At 40.2% G+C, this 24,258-nt stretch overlaps 1 protein-coding gene across 1 annotated transcript; it reads left to right on the top strand.

Annotated features, from left to right (window-relative positions):
* Nucleotides 1–21,285, top strand: RFC4 (replication factor C subunit 4). Its single transcript, XM_089507533.1, has 11 exons — nucleotides 1–308; nucleotides 2,936–3,085; nucleotides 5,739–5,817; nucleotides 7,660–7,739; nucleotides 10,150–10,269; nucleotides 12,051–12,194; nucleotides 12,491–12,611; nucleotides 14,992–15,117; nucleotides 18,082–18,162; nucleotides 20,162–20,278; nucleotides 21,104–21,285. The coding sequence occupies exons 2-11, from the start codon at nucleotides 2,952–2,954 to the stop codon at nucleotides 21,197–21,199; spliced, it is 1,098 nt and encodes a 365-aa protein (XP_089363659.1). The 5' UTR covers nucleotides 1–308; nucleotides 2,936–2,951; the 3' UTR covers nucleotides 21,200–21,285.
* The last annotated feature ends 2,973 nt before the right edge of the window (nucleotides 21,286–24,258 follow it).

Below are 24,258 nucleotides of genomic sequence, written 5' to 3'. Positions count from 1 at the left end.
AGGAAAAATAGCGTCAAAAGGTCGTGCCACATCTCTACGGTCAGTTATACTCCTAGAGCGTCCGCGTACCGTGCGGAAGTGGCCCCGCCTCTCTTGAGAGCGGAGAAAGACACTAAACTGACGGTAGATCGGTTCCGCTCCTAGAGCGTCCTTACGCCCTATTGAAGTGGCCCCGCCCCTCCATAGAGATTAAACTGACGGTTGGTCAGTTCCACTCCTAGAGCGTCCGTATGACCTGCGGAAGTGGCTCCGCCCCTATTGTGGGCGGGGAAAGTGATGAAGCTAGAGGTTTTGGCGGGAGATTGACGGTAAGAAGAGAGGGCCAAAATGTAGCGGTGGTCGCGGCGTAGCGCGGGCGAAACCTGAGGGGAGTTTGTAGTCTCCAGTGGCGATTCTTCTGAGGGCCCAACGGGAAAGTTACTTTTTACGGACTACAACTCCCAGAATCCTCCCTATTATGTGACACTGACCGGGGATTCTGGGAGTTGTACTCCGTAAAAAGTAACTTTGCCCGATTTCTGCCTAGAGTAGTGCTTCCTGGCCCTGCTCGCTCCTCTCCAGCCCTGAAGGGGAAGCTTGGCCGCGAAAGCAGAGTTCAGGATGGGAAAAGCATTGCTTCTAAGTAAAGAAAGGCTGCTTCTGGCTGCGAAGGAATGCTGAGGGGCCTGGAAGAGGCAGGGCTTTAAGTTAATAGTCAAGCAGAGGCCTTTCGGGAGAGTGTCTTAGGAAGCCATTTGCTTTCTGGTTAATCAAGGTTGATTTAATAATAAATAAGCAGAAAAAACATGGCATTCCAGACTGATCTGACCCCTTTTTAACAGAACTAATAAAGTGAATCATAATAATATAATGTTTTATTTATATACCGCCTTTCCAAAAGATCAAGGTGCTTTACAAAATTACCAGCTTGGTAGATGAAGGGAATGCTGTGGATAGAGTATATCTTAATTTCAGTAAGGCCTTTGACAAGGTTTCCCATGACATTCTTGCAAACAAGCTTGTAAAATGTGGGCTAGACAAGGCAACTGTTATATGGATCTGTAATTGGTTGACCGGCCGAACCCAAAGGGTGCTCAACTATGGCTCCTTTTCATCCTGGAGAGAAGTGACCAGTGGGGTCCCACAGGGCTCTGTCCTGGGCCCAGTGCTATTCAACATCTTTATCAATGACCTGGATGACAGAATTGGGAGCATACTTATCAAATTTGCAGATGACACCAAATTAGGAGGAATAGCTAATACCCCAGAGGACAGGATCAAGATTCAAAATGACCTGAATAGACTAGAAAGCTGGGCCAAAGCTAACAAAATGAAATTCAACACAGAGAAATGTAAGGTATTGCACTTAGGGCGGAAAAATAAAATGCACAGATATAGGATGGGTGACACCTGGCTGAATGAAACTACGTGTGAAAGGGATCTAGGAGTCCAAGTAGACCACAAGTTGAACATGAGTGAACAGTGTGATGCGGCAGCTAAAAAGGCCAATGCTATTTTAGGTTGCATTATTATTATTATTATTATTAACTTTTATTTATAAAGCGCTGTAAATTTACACAGTGCTGTACATACAGTCTTTTAGTTAGACGGTTCCCTGCCCTCAGGCTTACAATCTAAGAAGACACGACACAAAAGGAGAAGGGAATGGTGGTGGGAATGGGATCAGGTCCAGCAGTTCTTCTCCAACTCCGAGGCCTGGACCAAGGCAGATGCACTGGAGGGAGGGCTTGGCTTCTTAATAGATGAATACAAGTATATTAATTAATACAAGTATAGTGTCTAGATCAAGGGAAGTAATAGTCCCAATCTATTCTGCTTTGGTCAGGCCCCACCTGGAATATTGTGTTCAGTTCTGGGCACCACAATTCAAAAAGGACATTGAGAAACTGGAGTGTGTCCAGAGGAGGGCAACTAAAATGGTGAAAGGTCTGGAAACCATGCCCTATGAGGAACGACTGAGGGATGTTTAGCCAGATGATATGATAGCCCTATTTATATATTTGAAGGCATGTCATATTGAGGAGGGAGCAAGCTTGTTTTCTGCTGCTCCAGAGACTAGGACCTGGAGCAATGAATGCAAGCTCCAGGAAAAGAGATTCTGCCTCAACATTAGGAGGAACATCCTGACAGTAAGGGCTGTTCGACAGTGGAACACACTCCTTCCTTGGAGATTGTAATGGAGTCTCCTTCCTTGGAGGTCTTTAAGCAGAGGCTGGATGGCCATCTGTCAATGGGGATGCTTTGATTGGGAGTTCCTGCATGGCAGGGGGTTGGACTGGATGGCTCTTGTGGTCTCTTCCAACTATGATTCTATGAAGAAAAAGTTTGACTACTGGCAGTTTTCAGACAGTATTGCAATGGAGCTGCAGTGGAAGCCAACAAGCAGACCATGTTTATAGGTCTTTTTCTGTTGTACAAGTTCATGGTTGACCACTTCATTTAAGTCAGTTTATATATTCTTAGCAGTTCTTAAACTTAAGGTGCACAACATACTTTTATTCATCATGATAACAAACTACGCATAAATTGGTCTTCTGTTCATATACAACAGAAGTGGGCAAAGTGAGGTTTGCAGATGTTCTTCTACTAGAGGTCCTATCAGACTGTATAGTAAGTGGTGAAGAATGCTGGGTGTTGCAATGCAGTTACACTTGGGGGGGGGATGTACTGCCCACTCCTGATTTACAAGATTGTAGGTGGAAAAATTTTTAAGCGAGTGGAAATTAGGGTTTAGAGGAGGAACAGATAACACACACTAATTGTTTGGATGGCAGGTCAAACGTCTGAATGTATATAATTTCTTTTGATATCCATTTTAGTTGGTGAGAGTCAATAGGATTGTAACTGACACAAATCTACTAAGGGGGATGGCATTTTTCAAAATGTTTTCCGAACATTACTAACATGGTTTTAATCCCTTTCATTTTCTTTCTAGGGTGAAGAGAGCAGCAATGCAAGCGTTTCTGAAAGGCCCATCTTCAATCAGCACCAAATCCTTATCTGTTAAGGAGAAGGGAACGGCTGCTACTGCAGGAGGCAGTGGAGAGGGGAAGAGGGCCAGACCTGTTCCTTGGGTGGAAAAATAGTACGTTTTAACTTTTGGTTTGGGATTTGAGTTGTGAACTGACTAGGCTGATTGTAAGAGACCAAAGTAGGGTAGTAGCCAGTTGGAGGTGTTTCAAATGATTACTATGACTATAACCACTGGATGTCTCCATTTATTTTTTTGCTGTTTCTTTTGCCAATTATCTGTTGCATTATGGCCAGCCTGGGGCGGAGTCAGGGTGTGGCTTCCACATGACACATACCCCAACTCCGCCCCAGGGCGCCGTGATGCCGTGTGCCACTCCACACAGCGCATGGCATCATAGTGCTCCTCTGGTGCTGCATCCACATGATGCAGCACCAAAGGAGCACCTTAAAGCTACAGTGCCGCAGCTAAGACACCCTTTCCAGGTTGCCAAAAGGAGCCACTTTTTGTGGTTCCTTTTTGCTCCCTGAAAAGGCCAGATCGGGACCATGGTGTGCGGTTGCCGCGGCCCCGATCTGGCACAGCTGAAGGTGGCTGCAGGCCACCCCTAAGAATATTTATGTCTATCTGAACTATCTTTAATAGTATATTTGATGTGGGTTCAGAGAACCTGCTTATTGGAGATTGAAGAGGCCGTTATTTTAGAAAGCTCAAAGTTGGCATCTTTCATCAGCAGGTCTCATAATGCTGTGTTACTTGCATAATACACAACTCATGCCAGCAGTTAACTTGACTATGTAAGCCTTAGAATAGAAAGCAAATAGAGATGTTCTGTTTCAACTGACTACCCCTTTTTATGCCTTTGGGGAATTGTATCATTTTCTGTTCACCTTGGCACTTCTTAGCACTTCTCTTTTTCTCTTCTGTAAGCCAGTGCATACAATACTTCAACATGTGTAGTGAAGCTGCAGTAGCAGCTGTGACTTCATCACAGATGTGATGTCACTGGGATGATTCAACCGACAAAAGTTCGTGCTGTTTTCCAGATAGGATTGAGGGTAATCTCATAAAGTATGTTGCTCTGTTTGTGCATTTCTGAGGATATAGAACCCTCCCCCCAAGAAAAGAATGAAAGAAAAGAAAAAAGACTTGACTGTACACACAGAAAGTGAGGAGAACTGAAGTGGCAGGCAGATTCCTCCCACCAAACTGCCCAGGGTCCTGATGACATCAGGGGACATATTCACACCTGACCTTATAAAGTCACCTAGCCATTGTCCGGATTGTGCTTCAACTAGGGATCAAGCCTGGCCCTTCGTTTGTCATGCAGGGAATGGAGAAAAGGAACAAAATGTATTTAGCTGGCAGTTCTAGGATTTGGCTCTGTTTCTATGTCCTGTGCCTTTGTGAGAGAACTTGAATGATATATCATTATTTATACCATTGTATTTTGCATCTTGTTTGTAATTAGTACATTTTCATTTCATAGGTGGGCATGTTGTATTTTATTGTTGTATTGGCGGACCTCAGATTTTGCCATCTGTGCTAATTGACCATGCTGACTGGGGATGGCCAGATTTGGGGTCCCAATATTTGGAGGGTCGTAACTTGATCACCCTGGAGTATACATTGATTTGTGTTGCTGCTATAGAACATGCACTCATTTTCCTGTTTTGACTGAAATATTTGTCAGGCCCCAGATTTAGTGGGAAAATGCTTCTTTTTGGTGGGGAGAAAGGTGGAGAAAAGAAAGTGGCTTACTATAAAAACAGAACAAGATGAAACCTGCAGTTGGAGTAAACTATCCTATTAGATAGTTTTTTGTGGTTTTTTCGGGCGGTGTGGCCATGTTCTATAAGAGTTTCTTCCTGACGTTTTGTCAGCATCTGTGGCTGACATCTTCATTCTCTGAGGATGCCAGCCACAGATGCTGGCAAAACATCAGGAAGAAACTCTTCTAGAACATGGCCACATAGCCCGAAAAAAACCCACAAAAAACAATAGATGCTGGCCATGAAAGCCTTCGACTTCATATCTTATGAGACTTACAGTATAATTTTTAACCACATCTAACCAGAAGTAAGACCTGCCAAGTTTGCTTCCAAGTAAAAGGACAGGATTTTAATCTGAGCTGTATAGCCATTAAAAAGTTGTTCTAAATACAGGCCTGTTACAGACAGCCAAAATAAAGCTGCTTCGAGTCACAGTGGAGGTATGGTGTTTCAATGATGCATGCGTCCTAAGAGTCCAGAAGTTGCACCAAAGCCACGCTCCAGCCCTAAGGACTGGAGCGTGGCTTTGGTGTGGCTTCTGGACTCTTAGGACGCATGCATCATTGAAACACCATACCTCCACTGTGACTCGAAGCAGCTTTATTTTGGCTGTCTGTAACAGGCCACAGTTTCAGCTGAAGTGAACGGAAAACATCTAAGTAGTCAGATGCTTTTCTTGGAATGGGTTCCATAGGATGGATGAGAGTTCTGCTCTGTACCCTTAGAATTCTAACTTCAGTATAAAGGTGAGCAACGTTTGCTCATTTGCCTAAAGTAGGTAAATAAACAAAGTTCATTTGGATTTCCAGTTAGGTTTGTTTACAGTTTTCATAAAAGCCCAGCCATCATGGCCAAGGGCAAGGCATTGTGGTACTTGTAGACCAATATACATGTGTAAGAGTCCTCTAAAGGAATGGAGGATACATACGACATTAGTTTTGATGAGAAAATAATAGTAATTAGTACATGTTAATTTTTTTTTCTTTTTCAAATAGCCGTCCAAAATGCATGGATGAAGTTGCCTTTCAAGAGGAAGTTGTTGCAGTGTTGAAGAAATGCTTGCAGGGAGCTGATGTGAGTTCTCTAATATTTTGGAGAATATGTTAAACTGAAATTAAAATGTTTTATGAATAATCTGTTTTGAAATTTTTCTTAGCCATGATTCAGCTAGCTCTCAGACCACATGCAAAAACACCAAAACGCTATAAAATCTTTTGCAATTTAATGGTGTTTATATCCATGAGGAATGAGTGTTGTGTTCCAATGAGGACTACAATACTATTGCTGATTGCAGAATATTACAAGGTTTATGAGTTTCATTTTCAAAAAACATTTCTGTGAGGGAAATTACAGTTTGTAACTGTGAAGGATATCTGATATTTAGGCAGTGGCACATTCCATGTAAGTGTTAATATTCCTCAAATAGTAAATCCTTTATATAAATATAAAAGAAAGGTTATTTCATTGCTAAGTTCTTGCCTTGTGGAAAGGAAAGTTTTGTTACTTGCTTGTTACATAGTTAATTATACTAATAACTTAACAGGAAACTAAATAAGAGGAGAAATGTGGTTGCATTTCTTAGAAGACTCAGTGCCTTGTAATACTTGTGAAGAAGATTCAGTGCCTTGTAATACTTGTGAAGCTGGCTGAGCTGTTCTATTTTGAGTCTACTATTTTAGATGCTTGCAGGATCAGAGTAATTTATGTTCACAATAAAGTGCCGAGATAGCCCTTTTGTAAAAATTCCCAAGTGAAAGGAACTAAATAGAACTTTAATATCACATATAGGGTTTATCGCTTGGTTTGACATGACCAAATACATAATATGTAAGTAATATTGCTTAATTGCTGGCTGAAAAAATATTATTCAGCTACTTCTGTTTGCCCAAGGAACTTTAAGCTCTGTTTCTCGAAAAGAAGTTCTCCTTTACCAAATAGCAGCACTTTTTAAAAATCTCATGAGGCTATCAAAGACAGCTTGAGATACGATACTTCAAGTGTCTACTCAAAAGAGTTAGAAATATCATTGTACAGATGTCCATTCTGTTTGGCACCTATGGTAGCAGACATAGTAGTGAACAGCCCATTCATTTTTAAATAATGAAGTATTACGTGGAATATTTGACCATCGTAAGCAGTTATTACAGAAAATTTTAGTATCCTAATTTCTTTCTGAAATTTGCTTCCCATATGGAAATGTCAATACATTTAATGTGTTTTCACCATGGGTTGTAAATTTCCATATAACAGAAACCTCAGAACAAGTGCCAACAGGTATCATAACATCATCTTTGGCAAGGGTCCGAAATAGCATGGCTTGGTCATGTTACAGTTCAGCTAAAAATACAGCCATAATGGCTGCAGTACATGGGCATACATACCTGGGAATAAGTCTCATAGTACAGTGGAGCTTATTTCTAAATAGGCATGCAGAGGATTGCATTTTAAGTTAGATAAAAGGTTAGGACAGACTTTTGTCAGACGTCAGTATAAGTGCTCTCTGTTTCAACAACTAAGCATGCCATGTTCATGTATTGAACCAGCATATTTAAGTGGAATTGAAAATGTGTAGGTTTACATGAATATTGATTTATTTCATTTTTATGCCACCTTTCTCCCAAAAAGGGACCCAAGGCAGCTCAAAAGATATTCCAGCATCCAGAATAGGTAGTGGTTTGAACATTGGATTATAACTCTGAAGACCAGGGTTTGAATCCCCACTTGGCCCTGGAAATTGATTGGGTGACTGAGCAAGTCACGCTGCCTCAGCTTCAAAAAGGCAAAAGCAAACCTCTTCTGAACGAATCATGCCAAGAAAACTCTATGATAGGGTTGCCATAACTTGGAAACAACTTGAAGGCATTTAACAGCAACAAATATGTTATGACAGACTATTGCAATTTTCTGCTGTTACAGCTTCCCAATCTCTTGTTTTATGGCCCACCTGGAACGGGAAAAACATCAACAATTTTGGCAGCAGCTAGAGAACTCTTTGGGTAAGTCTCAAATAAAAGTGGCATTATGGAAGTGTTGGTTACGTCTGACAGTCTTCTGCTTTCAGAAGCAACTGGGTCTCTTAAACCCATTTTGTTGAAGTTCATAGACATATCTGGCACTACCTTTTAAACAGTTTTTTAAATGTTCACAAGAATAACAGCTGATAGAAATATAAGAATTAAGAAATTCGGAATATATTCTCATACACGTACCTAAAGCATACATGCAAATTGGCATTCCATATATGTTGACATAGATTTATCTCAGGATATATTTAAATTATAAAACATGAACTCATCTGCTAATATTTTGCAGGAGAGAAATTAAGTGAAAGTAGGAATAGTTGTTAAAAAAATCTGCTTTGTAAAGATAGCTGATTTCCTGAATGACTGAGTGGCTCTTCATAGGAGAGTAATACAGTCAATATCGTCAATATTCTTCTAAGCTATATTTGAACTGCATCTATAACCGAAGACTAAGAAATGCTCTTGGGTTCTGACAGTGAAAAGCAAAGTAATATATTTACACATAAAATATTTGGGGAACTTCATCTAAATGAATGGAACTTATAAAAATGGAACAGTTGGAAGAGAGTCTTCTATTTTGTCAATAATGACAAGATAAGAAGCCAGATCTTTAAAAAAAAAACCCATTAAAAACCCCACACTGCTATGTTGGGTGAGATTGTCTCCTATTTCTGCTTTCTTGTCTCTTTTTGAAAGAGTCTAAACTGGCCAGCAAATATGTTCAGCATCATTTTGATTTTGCAGATGTGTTTATCTTTTATTTAGGCAGATAATCTTAAAGTGTTGTAACACTAGTGTCCTGGGTTGATTATTACAGCCTAATGCTAAAAGAATATTAGGAACAACAGCTTGCAAGCTGTTGAATTTTGCAGTATAATTGCCAATATAGAAGTGGAACAGAGGGTAAATTTTCAGCATAACAATGATGTAAGCATGGATAAGTTATGAACTGCCAAGCTGAACATGGTCCGCTAGCTATGTCTTGTTTTCTGACACCAGCCATATATGATGACCTAAAAACTGCCCTTTTTGTGAAAATTACATGGGGCTAGCAAAGACCAACAATTACTGGATTTTTTGCTTAATATAAATTGTATAGACATGAAGAAGAGACATTAGAAAATGGGGAGAAAAACCCCAATCATTTTCTCAATTGTTTTGAGAATTTTGCTAGCTCTGATTCTATATGCACACACCCTTCTGTATTAATCAAAGGCATTTTAAAAATCAGACCAGATCAGTAATGAAATAGGTTTTTTTTGGGGGGGGGGACTTATTAGGGCATCTGGTCCAGTTTCTTATTCATTTTAGAAAATCCAGATTAGAATATTGATGCTTGATCACAAACAACACTACCTAGGAAACTGATTCCAGTGTCAAGCTGCTTTCACCATTCAGAGCTATTGTTCAGCTACTAAACTTCCTTTCTGTAATTTATTGACATTAAGAGCTAATCCTGTTCCAAAACAGGTCTTTGCATTTTTCTAGCTAAGGGCTGTTCTGTCTGGCTTCTTTTCTCAAGGCTAAGGATTCCTGTTTTATCATAAGACTAGTTCTCCATAGCACTGATCATCTCAGCCTATTTGGTCTCCTGTCTGAAATCTTGGAGAACAGTTGTCATTAGAGAATACTGAGCTAGATGAAATTAATAGAAGCCTCTTCCTATGGCCTGTTTGATTTTTTTGGCACATTTTTTCTGCACATTCATCTATCTTTCTGATATGGTAAGAGTGGCATTAAATAACTACGCAGTTACAGAAACAAGAAGTATATTGTTCTCAGGCGGGTTTTATTCTGTTTAATGGATTGTGGGTCTGTGATGGTATCATAGCTGTTGAACTGTCACAATATCTTGCGATATTCTAGAATTGGTACTTTGTCCTAAACCTGAGGTGGCAGCTGCCAATGGTACAGGGGACATCCCCCCCCCACCCCCATTGCACCATTGCTTCTGGCGCAATTAGTAATGACATCCCACTCAGTTCTGGGATTTGGCCTAGAAATGGCAAGTGTTACGTTTTCCAGAGGCTGTGGATAGTAAGGGCCCCCAAACTGCCATGTTTTTGTAGTGGTTTTAGTAGGGTTTTTAAAGTGGTTTTGGGCCAGATATTGAACCACATTTTTTTAAAAAGGAGGGGTGTGTGGTTTTCTGGGGCTCCCAGAAGCTGCCTGCAGTTTCTTGACCCTGCTTTAAAGGTTTATTCTTAAGTGCTGTGCATAGCAGTAGCTAAACCTGATGGTCCTTCCATTAAAGGGAAGGAAGAGGGAGGGAAATTCTCATTTTAGCTATGGAAAGGCAATATCCAGAATTTCACATGTGATTAATATTTTCACATAATGTTTTTATTTAAAATGTTATTAACATTTCTGTTGTGGTAAATAGGCTTGAACTGTTCCGGCAAAGAGTCCTTGAGTTGAATGCATCTGATGAACGGGGAATACAAGTAATTCGAGAGAAAGTGAAGAGATTTGCTCAGCTAACAGTGTCAGGAAGTCGTTCAGAGTAAGTACAATGATTAAAGCTGCTCTGTGGCACTGTATTGATCTCTGTTTCACTCTTATATCAGCTAGCTTTGTAGGGCTAAATAAGCTGTGATTCAGCTCTGCATGATGACTTTCAGACACTAAAAAGCATGCCACAGTGAGTCACTGGAGCATAACTGTGTTCTGTGAAAACCTATCCTTCAGTAGCTCTACAAATCCTGCATTAATGACCCTGATAGGTGTCCTTTATGTTCTAGTAGTGCTGTGTCATTTTATGCACATTGTCACGTTATGCTTTTGTAATTCTGAAAATACTTGTCTTGCACTTGAATGACTCAATCACTGGCATAGGAAAAACAACATCATAGTGAGGGAATGTGACATTGGGTACTTGTCCATTGAACAGAGTTGATGTAAAAAAATGAGATGAAGGTCAGAAGCATGCAAGGGTTCTTATATTGAGGGTAAAACTGCAACACTTGGAGTAGCTTAAAAGCTACCAGATGGGGAAAGGTGTTGTTTTTCTTTCTCTGTCTTAGAATAGCCTTCCTCAACCTATATTTTCTAGATCTGTTGGACTATAGTTTACATCATCTACAGCCAGCATAGATAGTTACTTTGATCAAATCTGAGAACCCTGACCCATACCTGTTGCCTTCTTCAGATATTTTTAAAAATCGTTCACCATGAAGGGTCCATGAAACAGCTTTGGGATTTATATATTACAAGGGCTCCTGCCTGCCTAAAATGGCCTCCCAGTGATTTTTTTGTGGCCTTTGGCATGATCAGAATTCTCAGGCCATCTGCTTTCTGGCCACAAAGAGGGTGCCAGGCCTCCGTGTAAATCTAAAAGCCTATTTTGAGAGGCAGATGGGCTTGAAGTTGTAGTCTAACAGATTTGATCAAAGTGGACAAAGTGTCACTGAAAATGGGTCTGGGATCTTCAGGGGCTGCAACATGGGGCCCCTTGATGTCCATGGGCCACACTTTCCCCAGCCCTCAATTGATCACTGAATCTCATTAAATCTGCTGTCTCATGTGTATGGCAGATTATGTTCCTTTTCTTTTCTCAGAAAACCATCCAGTCTGCTCCTGGGAGCTAAGTGGAAGAGAAGTTCTATTTTGAAATTCTCCTCAGTTTTAAAAAAGACTTCCAAGTCTAAAACTAAGCCACTTCTGTACCACCTCTCTTTTAAATGCATCACAAACAAAGAAGAATGTAACTTTTTTCTAGTAAGTCATTAAAGACCCAAAGAAGAATTAAGACATTGTCACAGTGTTCTGGAGATGCATGTCCTGTATACATGAATAGTTCTGAAATATTAAAGCATTTTTCAACTCTCAGAAACTGATAGATAGTTAACTATAGTTTGGGACAGCAGCCTGCTGGCAGCTTAATTTACTCTGCAGGGATGGCACAGACCCCAAACGGCGCGCCATCACTGCGGAGGAAACCAGGGTTTTTTTCCGGCACTGCAATAATGTCGCAAGTGTGCCAATGGTGCCCTCGCGACATAAGCGCAGCATGACAATGTGTGGACACCGCACGGACATACATAACAGTGGCAGTGCCCGTGCATACGGCACCACCATCGCTATGCTGCCGCACAGTGCTAGGGTTAGGGACCGTGCAGTTGCCACGCGGTCCCTAACCCTAGAATTGGCGCTGGTATGGCGCAAAAGGCTGGTGTGTACCGCGCCTAAGTTTATAGTCTAATTTTAGTGGTTTTGGCAGGATATGGCACAAATGCCATTTCTGCCAGTACTTAATCTGTTCTTTGATTATGTGTTTGTGTTTAGTGGCAAGTCATGTCCCCCTTTCAAGATCGTGATCTTGGATGAAGCAGATTCTATGACCTCAGCAGCCCAGGCAGCCTTAAGGCGTACTATGGAGAAAGAATCCAAAACTACACGGTTTTGCCTAATCTGTAATTACATCAGCCGGTATGTATAGGTTTTCAAATGTTTCTTGCTTTATTGTTCACTATGTAGGATTTCACTGTTTACAAGATCATTTTCTTAAGAAGTCCAAGATTAAGCTTGCATTTTAAAGCTTCATTAAATTTCACCCACAGAAAATGAGAACTATAGTGCAAGTCATGTATGCCAAAATATATTTACCTTTTAATGCATGCTTGGCCGTTGCTCCTGTTATTTCTATTTCTATCCTGCCTTTTTCCTAGTTTGGGATTCAGTTAGGTTCCTTTTCATTATTGTGTTTCCTTTCCTCCCTTTGATAGGATAATTGAACCTATAACATCTCGGTGCTCTAAATTTCGTTTCAAGCCCCTTTCAGATGAAATCCAACGACAGAGACTCCTAGACATTGCTGAAAAGGAAAATGTGACTGTCAGCAGTGAGGTAGCTTTTCAGCTAATTCAGATATTCATTGTTTTAATGCTATAGAAAGAGACTAGTGTATTGCTTAGTACAGTGCTTCTGAGGAGCGACTACCATATTTGTTTCAAGTGGCTGCGTTGTTTCTTTGAAACTCACCAGGGACCAGCAGCTGATGACTCACAGATTAACACCAGTTGAGGGACCATCACTTTTAGTAGCACTGGTTTAAGTGTATTTCTTCTGTGTCATCACGAGTGAAATACATGCATGTCTATAACCATTATCCACCACAGAAGGACAATAACACTAGCAAATTAGCCAAACTATAATAGTTGTATGTATGAATCATTGTATGAAAATTGGTCTACTACGTTAGTAGTTGCCAATCTTTTTGGTGAGCGTTCTACATGTCATGTCTAAATAGTAATATAGCACCATGGAGTAAGTGGACAGAGAGAAGAAATTCAACAATATCTGACGGTGGGTCATCCAGTGAAATTGATGGGTAGTAGATTCAGGACAAACGAGAAAGTTCATCTTCATGTAGCATGTAAATTTATTTGTGGAATTTGCAGCCACAGGTTGTGGTGAAATAACACTAGCTCACATGCCTTCAAAAGGATGCTGATGGGTATATGGAACCTTCATACTCAGAAACATATGAACCTGTATAACACATAGTCTGTCCACTTGTCTGAATAGCTCAGTACTGTCTGATTTGCAGTATCTCAAGCAGATGTTTTTCCTTTCACTTGTGACCTTTTAACTGGAGGTGCTAGATACTGTTCTTCAGACTTGCAACACATATGCTCTGACACTGACTTACGGTCCTGCCCTAAAAATATGGGAGTGGGAGAATGGCCTTCTGTCCTTGTCAGATGGGCTTTCAGAAGCATACCATTGATGCATACAATTGAAACAGGCTGCTAGATTAAGAGAATCATTCTTTTCCTCCAGCAGGGCTCTTCTTAAGGTATTAATGGCTCTGTTTTCCACCCTTGGTTGGGCACTTCCTATGTTGTATGCCTTCAAGGCGTTTCTGACTTATGGTGATTCTAAGACTGAATCATAGGGTTTTCTGGCAGGCAGTGCCTTCCCCTGAGGCATATGGTACCATGTGACTTGCCCAAGATCACCCAGAGGGTTCCACTATGCCATGCTGGTGCTCTGTCACCTATGAAACTAAGATGCAATGCCATCAAGGGACATGGTGCTTGCAGTCTTGTTTCAGTATCACTTAAGAATGCCTGTAGGGAGAAGTAACAAAAGAAGCAATCCTCTAAGAAGCGGATGGGAAATGCACGTCATATACAGCTTCATTGGCTGCCAGTTTGTTTCCGGGCACAATTCAAGGTCCTGGTTATTACCTACAAAGCCCTACATGGCTTAGGTCCACACTATTTGGCAGACCATTTCTCCTGGTATGAACCGTCCTGGACTCTAAGATCCTTTGGGGAAGCCCTTCTCTCTGTCCCAACATCATCACAAACATGGTTGGTGGGGACATGAGAGAGGGCCTTCTCAGTGGCTGCCCCTAGACTCTGGAACTCGCTGCCCAGGGTGATCAGAACCACTCCCTCCTTGATGGCCTTCCGCTGGCAGGTGAAGACCTACCTGTTCACATAGGCATTTAGGGAATTACTATAAGGACAGGGTGGGATGTTCGATGTTGTACCAGTTTAAAAATTATTTTCAATGTATTTTTATTTTATTTTATTTTTTAATACTGTGAAGCTGCTCTGAGCCCCAGTCCTGGGAAAAGAGCGGGAAATAAATAAATAAATAAATAAATAAATAAATAAATAAATAAGAAAGACATTATTGTGAGAAAAGTTGGAAGTGTATCTTCGTTGGATAAAGTTTTCTGTTTTTAATATTTCATTGATGGTTTTACTCTTGATTTTCATATTTTGTTGTTTTTATTGTTCTTGTTCTGATGTACAACTCTTTCATAGTTTTTAGAAACATGGAGCCCTGGTGGCGCAGTGGTTAAATGCCTGTACTGCAGCCATTCACTCAAAACCACAAGGTTGCGAGTTCAAGACCAGCAAAAGGGCCCAAGCTTGACTCAGGCTTGCATCCTTCCGAGGTCGCTAAAATGAGTACCCACACTGTTGGGGGCAAATTAGCTTACTTGGTAATTAGCTTACTTGCTGTTCACCGCTATGATCTTTGGAATAGCGGTATATAAATAAAACAAATTATTATTAAATTATAAGAAATAAAAATATATGGATGTTTATAACTATCCTCTGTTCCCTCCTCTCTGCCTGACCTAGTTTACCATTCTACTCAACTGTGAAATTTGTTGTAAAACAGGAAAACTGTCAGTGCTTCACAAAAAGATGATCAGTGTTCCTCTGTGCTGGTTATTCTTTCAAATATTATTTCATATCCACAGGCAGTCTCTTACCTTGTTCATGTATCAGAAGGAGATTTGAGAAAAGCAATCACACTGCTCCAGAGTGCCACACGACTAACAGATGGAAAAGAAGTCAGTGAAAAAATTGTCACTGAAATTGCAGGGGTGAGTCAAGTTTTTTTATTATTATTATTGGGGAAATCTATCATGTACTGTACATGTTAGAATCATAGAGTTGGAAGAGACCACAAGGGTCATCCAGTCCAACCCCATTCTGCCATGCAGGAACTCTCAATCAAAACATACCTGACAGATGGTCATCCAGCATCTGTTTAAAGACCTCCAAGGTGGGAGACTCCACTGCACTCCAAGGAAGTCTGTTCCACTGTCGAACAGCCCCTACTGTCAGCAAGTTCCTCCTAATGTTTAGGTGGAATCTCTTTTCCTATAGCTTGCATCCACTGTTCTAGTTCTTGTTCTCTGGAACAGCAGAAAACAAGCTTGCTCCATCCTCAATATGACAACCCTTCAAATGTTTAAACAGGGCGGTCATATCACCTTTTTTTTAAAAAATTCAATAACACATACAGTTACAGTTACATGCTCAAGGTAAAGCGTATCGTGTATTTACATAAATTTCAATATTACCCCACCCTTCTATTACTTTTACCCTACCATATCTTTACTTCTTTCTCTACTACTTTGCATTACATTACATATTACCTTCAATTCCTTTTTTTCCCTTCCCCCCTCCTCCCTTTACCCTCCCTTTGCCTATGTCTCCCTCCCTTACCTCCCTTCCCCTCTCAACTCACATTTCGCCCTTCCACCCTATTTCCTCCCTCTCCATTATCTATCTCTTTTTTTCTTTTTCCTTCTACTCTTCCTTCCCCATATATCCCATTCGTCTTTCTTTTCATTCCCCTTTTACCACAGTCTTACTCCAGTACTGTGTTATTGTATTGCATATTTCCTCCTCTTCCTCTTTTTCTTCTTCCTCTTCTTCTCCTCTTATCCTTCGAGATATCCTATCCGCGTCCCTCATGTCCAGTAATTTATTAATCCAGTCCTCTATTGTCAGGATATGAGCCATTTTCCATCTTTGTGCATATAGTAATCTGGCTGTAGTAACCATATATAAAATTATTTTCCAGTATTTTCAAGTATTTAAACAGGGCTATCATATCACCTTTTAACCTTCTCTTCTCCAGGCTAAGCATCCCCAGCTCCCTAAGCCATTCCTCATAGGGCATGGTTTCAAGACCCTTAACCATTTTTGTCACCCTCCTTTGGACATGCTCCAGTTTTGTGGAACCCTATAGTTAAGCCTCCCTTGTCAGGAATTCCAAAATTTGAAATATTTCAGAAACCAAAACGTTTTTCTTGGGCTGCTGAAATAGTGACACTTTTACTTTTTTTATAGTTTGGTGTACACAAACTTTGTTTCATGAACAAAAGTATTAAACATATTCAGAGGTAGCCGTGTTAGCCACATAGCAAAGTACAATAACACCCCAAATCTACAAAACAGTGACACTTTTATTTGGCGAACCAAAATGCGCAAACTACATGATGCAAGCTTTCTAAGCTCCACTGGCTTCATCAAAGGTGTTAACAATCAAACGGGAGATTTTTTAAAAAAATGATGTTAGTCACAGGCTTGCAATTTGTCGAGATGTTGTTGTGTTGTTCCAGCTGAACACTAAAGTTAAGAATAATCTAAACCATTGTATTCTCCATCAGCATGTATGGATGGATATGAGATCTGGACAGTGAAGAAAGCAGACAAAAAGAAAATCAGCTCATTTGACCTTTGCTTCCACAGCATCATCTTTTCTAATGAATCAGATGTGCCCAAAGTACAACACCCTCAGTTTTCTCATCTTTGCTTCCAGGGACTTCTTTTTGGCTGTCAATGATATCTTCAGCACTCTTCTCAAGCACACATCTCTAATGAGTTTATTTTCTTTCTGTCAGCTTTCTTCACTATGCAGCTCTCATATTTGTTCTTGGTGATGGGGAATATAATGGCTTGGACGATTTTAACTTTAGTGCTCAGTTGTGTATCTTTGAACTAGAACATTGTCTAGTTCTTTCATAACTGCTCTTTTCATTTCTAGTCGTCTTATTTCTTGACTGCAGTCTCTGTTTGGATCAGTCTTTGATCCAAGTTATGGGAAATCTTTTGTTGCTGCTGTTAACTGCCCTTGAGTTGATCCCAACCCATGAAGACCCTGTGGGTGAGGCATCTCTAAGACTTCTTGTCTTCCACTGCACTGCTCAGATTCTGCGAACTCAGGCTTGTGGCTTTCCTGATTGAGTCCATCCTTCTGACATGTGGTCTTCTTCTCTTTCTACTACCTTCTGTCTTTCCTAGCCTTATTATCTTTTCTAGTGAGTCATGCCTTCTCATGATGTGGCCAAAGTACTATTTTGATTTCTTCATTATCTAGGTTGAGTTTAAGTAGATCTTCCATGGTCACTATTTGTTTTCTTTATGTGCAGCAGTTATCCTATGACTGTAATCCTGAGTGACCACTGAGTGTGTAGGCTAAGGGTGGTGGGAGTTGCAGTCCAGTACACTGAGAACACTAGGCTAGGAAAGCTGAATCTTTGGTGCAGGAGTGGGAAACTGAATCAAAGAGTGGGAGCCCAATTTTCACCTGCCTCATATTCCTGCACGCTCAAGTGTCCTGTCCTGTCCCAAAAGTATCTCTGTATTCTACTGAATAGCAGCCAAAGTGACAATAGGAAATGGGACTTCTCATTGCCATATTTGCTGATATATTGCTGAACACACACCTTTTGGGTCTTTTGGGTGAAAACTCATTAAAAATTTGGGGAGGTGGTGGGGTGGGGGCAAGGGAGAGCCAGAAAAAATTTGGATCTGTGTGCTGCCTGCTGGCCTCACTTTGCTCACTCTTGATCAATGGGCTTCACACCTCCAGTGTACAATAATGAGTTTGACCCCTTTTAGGTTTAAAAAAGAATGAAGTATTTACTGGGATTGTTCTAGATATGTCTTTTGCTTGTATATTAGTACTTTGCTAAACTCTTGGCATTAAAACCAAAGGAAGTGGGGTGCATCATGATATGCACACACATTTATTAATGTAACTTTCTGTTTAGGTCATCCCTAGAGAAATGTTGGATGGATTACTTGTTTCCTGCCAGAGTGGTTCGTTTGAAAAACTGGAAGCTGTAACAAAGGTAGCTTGCTTAAATGTACATAGTGTGGATTTTAAAATTCCACTTTTCTCTCTTTGTTAGTACGTTGTACTTGCTGTGAGAGGAGATGGTTATGTAAGCACACTGAAACTAAACTCTACTTGCCTTTAAGCTAATCACAGTATAACTGTAACATGAACCTCTTGACATTTATTGGGCCTGTGACCTTAGGGTGGAAGAATGCTTCTGAGGGGAGAAGTAGGACTCTTAGCTTGCAAAAGTCTCAGTGTCCCACTCCGTTTCCTACTGTATAGATTTGTGCAATCAATTTCCTTATAAGCATGCCCTCCTTCAGGTTTTTGTGTGGCATCATGTCAATTTCGACCATTTCATTTGAATGTCATTTAAATTTTTAATAGCATTAATAGAGTTGGAAGGGGGACCATCTTCTCCAACACCTCCTGACATGCAAGAATACACAACTAAAGCACATTCAGTATGGACAGTACTGAAAGGCCATTACATATTTTTAATCATGTAATGCTCCATCTTTTTTTCCCCACTGACTCTTCCACACCTAAGCTCCTAATGCACTTCTGTGGCTTGGATCTTTAGTAACAGAAGTTTTTAGCTCTTATATTCTCGGGAGAACAATCTGGTTTACAGAAACATGTTGAAAGTCCTGTCCTTTGCCCCATTCCCTGCTCCCACTATCAAGGTCTAAAATAAAGTTGCTGAGACCTAGTTATACTCCAGTATATTTTACTTTTTAAAAAATTAGAGTAAAGACCATCTGTTATAGCCTTTGGCATTGCACAACATGTTAGGAATGCCACATTAAACTGGAGTCTCTTTTTAAAAACATTTTCCTTTTATTTAAAAGTGAAACTGGGCAAGCATTTTAGCCACCATGTCAAAAGGGAATAATTTAGCAGCTGTAAAGCTGGACACCAAAATGAAAACAGCTAGACCAAGGTATTCATCTCAAATATTTCCTATTTTGTTCCCAACATGTTTTTGAGACAAAATGCTCTTGCTCCTTAGTGGGCCAGGAAGAAAGTAACCTTGAATAGCCTGAAGATTTTACCAATGTTTATTTAAAGTCTTTCCTTGATAATGGGTGCAGTTTGGTCTCAAAATGCATTGTGAATAACATATATATATATTTTAGAGATTACATTGGTGCAGTGGTTTTGTAATTCTGGGGAAGTGGCAATGGTAAACATTTAACACCAGCTTGATTCTAATGTTGGAATCACCAGGAGCTAAATAAAAATGCCTTTGTGGATAAAGCCAGCACTCACACAGCTTCAGAATGTTGAATACAGTAAGAAGATGGACTAAATGAGTGGTGAGCAAAATGTTGCCCTCCAGATATTGTTGGACTGCAGTGCTCAGCATTCCTCTTCATTGGCTCTACTGGCTGGGTCTGATGGGTTGCAGAGCAACTTAATCTGGAAGGCTACACTTTCCCCACCCTTGGATTCAATTTATTTGTGAAAGCTGCCTCAAAGATTAAATCAATAGACTGGACTTTCTTAGTTTTTCCCTCCAGCAGTGCTGTATTTTTATAAAGCTACAAACCTGCCTCTAAACCTATCTACATATATTCCAGAACACTCTGTGATGGATTCTGCCTTGTTAATTCAGACTTTACTAATTATCTAATTTGTGCTAGAAAGCTCTTAAATAACAGTACAGTGCTAGTGTACAATAAAATGAGATAGCCCCCTGTTGTCTGAGCCATCCAGTAATCCTCTGGGTAGTAGCCAAATCTCGTTTAGCTAACTTTTTAGAATTAGCATTGTATAATATGCTTGCATTTTTGGTAACATAATTGTTTCTTATTTTAGGAAACTTGTCAGCAGACCTTGTGGGGCATAGCAGGGAGTTAATAATACAATAAGCTTTCTGTGTGTCTGACTTTCTACTGTTTAAGCCAAGGCATACTTTCACTTTGTATTAATGAAATATGTTTGTGGTCTGAGCCAATAATGTCTTTGGTTAAGCTGCTTTTCACTGTTTGGTTTTCCCTGTGTAGAACCTGATCAATGAAGGTTATGCAGCTACACAGCTTATCAACCAGCTTCATGATATCATTGTTGAGAGAGAGGATCTCAGCGATAAACAAAAATCTGTTATTGCAGAGAAACTTGCAGTAAGTTTTGGTTAATTGGCATTTCAGGTTTTTGGTAGTGACTGACCAAGCCCACATAATTAAGAATGGACACGAAGCATTTATTATATTCCTTCTTTTTTGGGAACTTACATGTTTGGGACATTAACAAATCCTTTGTTTTATTGCATCTTAAGGATGTTAAGTGGTTCTCTTCATGAGGAATTACAACTAATGCTGGTTCACTGTAGGAGATCTCCTTTTATGGTAAAGGCTAAATAGTTGGAAGGGGCTTGAAGAGAGAGGCAAGAGAAATAGCATTGCAACTCATCAGCCTTAAGGAGAGAAAACTTTTAGTGTTGTGCAGGATTGTTTTAGTCAGGCAAGATCAAAGATACAATGGGCTTACTATTGAGACGTATTGCAGTTATATTCTTCTTTTCCATGCCAGAGGAACAAAGGAATCGGTCAATGATCTCAGATTTTCTGGGCTTGTCTTTTCCCAGCTGGGAAGGGATGGAGACAGTGCCTTGTAATCACTGGCATGTCATTCTTAGTCTTCATATGCAAAAAAAAATATAACTCCTTGAAAGACTAGTTGAAGAATGCCAATTTTAATAGGAAGCATGATGTGCAATTCATTTGATTCTAAGTATTTTTATGTAATATTTTAAATTTATACTCTGAGAAGTTATTATTTATTAAGATTATTTATTTATACTCTGATTTTATTTGGATATCTGCTGTATATTCCTGGAGTCAGCAAGAGATTCATTCAAATCCTGCCATAATCCCTTGGCCATGTAATGCAGTTATCATTGAACCTAGAAACTGGTAACTTCAGTATTTTTTTCTTTCCTTTTGCAGGAGGTAGACAAGTGCTTGGCAGATGGTTCTGATGAGTTTTTGCAGTTGATCAGCCTCTCTGCAGTGGTGATGCAGCAGCTGGTTCAGAATAACTAAAACTGGTATATTGTATTTGATGCAGTTTTGGAAATCAGCTTTTTCTATGTTTTGGTAATAAAATGCAACTAGGGCAAAAAGCTAGTGGTGACATTATTTATAATAAAATTAAAACTTCATTGCTACTTTTCATGCTATAGTTAAAATGTTGTCCTTTCACTTTACACCATCTTTGAAACTGACACATTACCTGGTAAATTCAAACATTAGCCATAGTACTTCCATTTAACTTTCCTTCAGTTGTGCTGATTTTGATTTAATCCGGGACCCAGGATGCAGTTATTTGAGTGCTGGACTATGACTATGAAGACCAGGAATCAAATCACCACTTGCCCATGAAACCAACTGTGTGACCCTGGGGACATCACACACTTTCAGCCTCAGAGGAAGGCATTGTCAGACCTCTCAACAAATCTTGCCTTGAAAACCCCATGATAGCTTCGCTTTAGGGTTGGCATAAGTCAGAAATGACTTGAAGGCACAAAGCAATGAGAATTTTCACAGAACAAATTCTGGTAGTTGTAGTTATCCTGTAAAGCAGAAGAGAAATATTACATAGGATACCATATTAATTGGAAAGTGGCTTGCCCTTGCCCACTGTTGTGTCTGAAGCTTCTAGATATGCTTCATGAGGCAGGTTTTTGTACTGGAAATTAGTGGAGTCGCTGGATATGTTGACAGGCAACTTGAACGCACACAAACCCACAAATACCCTAAAGCAGTTCTTCTCAATCTTTTCATCCCTGAGCCCCCTTTACGTCTACATTTACATGTACATGCCACTGCTTGGAATATATTTTCTAATGTGCATATTTTAACATTTTATAAGGAAGTAACATTGTTCGAATTAGAACATTTTTTTTCATTGAGTTCAGGGCTCATCTCAACATAATATTTATATTGTGATGGATGTATTTGTTTCTGAGTACAAAGTTTACTAAAACAAGGAGTAATATTAGAAAGAGCAACACTCAGTTCTTTGATGCCAAGCCTTGCATATTTACTCTTTATAGCCACCAGAGTTGAGAATCTAGTAGGTATGACCACTTTAATAGTGACTCCTTACCATCAGCCCCACAGCTATGCCAGACCCTGCAGATGCTGGGGCAAATGCTTGGGGCAGCAGTCACCAGAGGCCAACCACTTGCTCTGTGAATGGTTGGCAGAGGAATGGTGTGAGGAGTAGCTTTTACTCCAGCCATCTCCCAAACCATTGCCACACACAAAGCCACAGCCTCTCCTCCATGCAGTGATGCTCAAAGGAGTGCTAAAGTAGTATTCCAAGCACCTTCCCTCTTCGGGGGAGGTGCATCTCACCATTTGAGAACCAAACTTCTCTGATCTTGGAAACTAAGCAGCATCAGCTCTGGTTAGTAGTTGCATGGAGACTGCCAAAAATTGCCAGGTGCTGTAGGCTGTATTTCAGAGGAACTGTCAAAGTCACTACTGAGTATTCCTTGCCTAAGAAAACCCTGAGAAATTCATGGGGTCATCACAAGTCAACAGGTGAAGAAGACACACAAACCTACTGTGGACTTCTTCACTGAACACTTGAGCCGGGGGACTAGGGAGTGGTGCTGGGAGACATTGCTGAAAGTTTATTTGGAAATTGTTAGCTTGGTGGGTGTCCATGCCAAGGAACATCTGAAGGCATGTAGGTTTTCTGCACTTGGAGGTGGTGTGTCAAATTCTTCATCAATTTAATCTGGGAGGGATTTTGTTCTACTTTAATTGTATCGACTACACAGCATAGAGTGATGTCTAGTGGTCTGAGTGTTGGGCTATGACTCTGGAGACCAGAGTTTGAATCCCAGCTTGGCCATATAAACCCACAGGGTTTACATGGACAAGGCACATGCTCTCAGCCTCAGGGGAAGACAATGACAAACCTCTGAACAAATCTTGCCATTTGTTACCAGTTATTAGTCTGCAATCATGGGTTTCTTTACTTGTAAACTGAATATGGCCTATATGGAAGAATAAGTTTACTGGAATCATATCTTCTTTAACTATAATCTGGAATAGAAATGTTACATTAATACTGAAGACATTTGAGTTGAAACCGACACATAAACTCCAGAGGTAGCCGTCTTTGCTACCAGATAGTAATGCTACTAATATAAATGCTACCATTGCTTCAATTATTTGTTAAATACTACCACCCTGATTGTTTAGTTTTGATATACCAACCCAGCAAAATCTTCGCAAGGTGACTTACTGTTTCACCGGGACACTGCCATATTGCCAGGCTGTTTATTGAACTTGCATCATTGGGATACTCATCCTACATTATCAATCATGGAATAGAGGAATTTGGCTTTGCAGCATCTTATATCCTTGCAAAGTGTTTTTTGGTTGGACTTTTCAATTATAATTTTTGTTCTCATATATAACTGCATTATCAATTTATCTTGATTTATAATCAATTAGACACATTGATTTGGAAATGTTATAGCACTGCTGGACTTACTTACAGTGGTACTTAGTGAGTTATAGTACACCTACCATTTGGTTTTTTCCCCTCCTATTTTGGACTAGCCACCGTAAGTTGACAAGTTGTAACAGACCAATTTCAGCAGCTCTGTCGTATTTTTGTTTAGGTAATATTCCAAATCTTTAACTGGCCTTTAAAGTAGAAAAGTTCCCATCTTGAATGAGTCACTCCTGTTTACTCCAACACACAAAACGATCATGACTGAAGCCAGTTCCAAATAAGGTCAAAGAGGGATTTGCTGTTTGGAGAACATGCAATGAACTCACTTGAAACCAGCTTCTCCTTACTGAAGGAGTTTCAAGAATTTGCCTCTTAGAAGAGGTGGAAAGTTACCAGGCCATTCCAGTATTTCCTTACAACTATTGAAGCATACCAGCTGGATGTTTGTCACCCCTTGTACTATTAGCATTTACACAGCACCTGGCCCATTGCTATAGCTCAAGTGAGGCTTATTTACCCTTGTCACCCCTTTTTAACATTTAAATGTGGACGTTGTGCTCTGCTGCGCCCCCCCCCCCAGCTCTGTAATATCTAATTATTGCTTAATGGGCATATTTTCATTCAC

This window comes from Sceloporus occidentalis, unplaced genomic scaffold (genome assembly GCF_023333645.1).
Source record: "Sceloporus occidentalis isolate IW3139 unplaced genomic scaffold, rSceOcc1.0.p SCAF_2, whole genome shotgun sequence".
Taxonomy (NCBI): domain Eukaryota; kingdom Metazoa; phylum Chordata; class Lepidosauria; order Squamata; family Phrynosomatidae; genus Sceloporus; species Sceloporus occidentalis.
Note: the sequence above shows the minus strand (reverse complement) of the source record. Positions and strands in the feature narration are given on the sequence as shown.

Bases quoted from the DNA above. Each gene is read 5' to 3' on its own strand.
- RFC4 (XM_089507533.1), top strand. From the start codon at position 2,952: ATGCAAGCGTTTCTGAAAGGCCCATCTTCAATCAGCACCAAATCCTTA. The intron at 10,270-12,050 runs GTAAGTACAATG...GTTTGTGTTTAG, and splicing joins GTGTCAGGAAGTCGTTCAGA to TGGCAAGTCATGTCCCCCTT. The intron at 18,163-20,161 runs GTAGCTTGCTTA...TTCCCTGTGTAG, and splicing joins AACTGGAAGCTGTAACAAAG to AACCTGATCAATGAAGGTTA.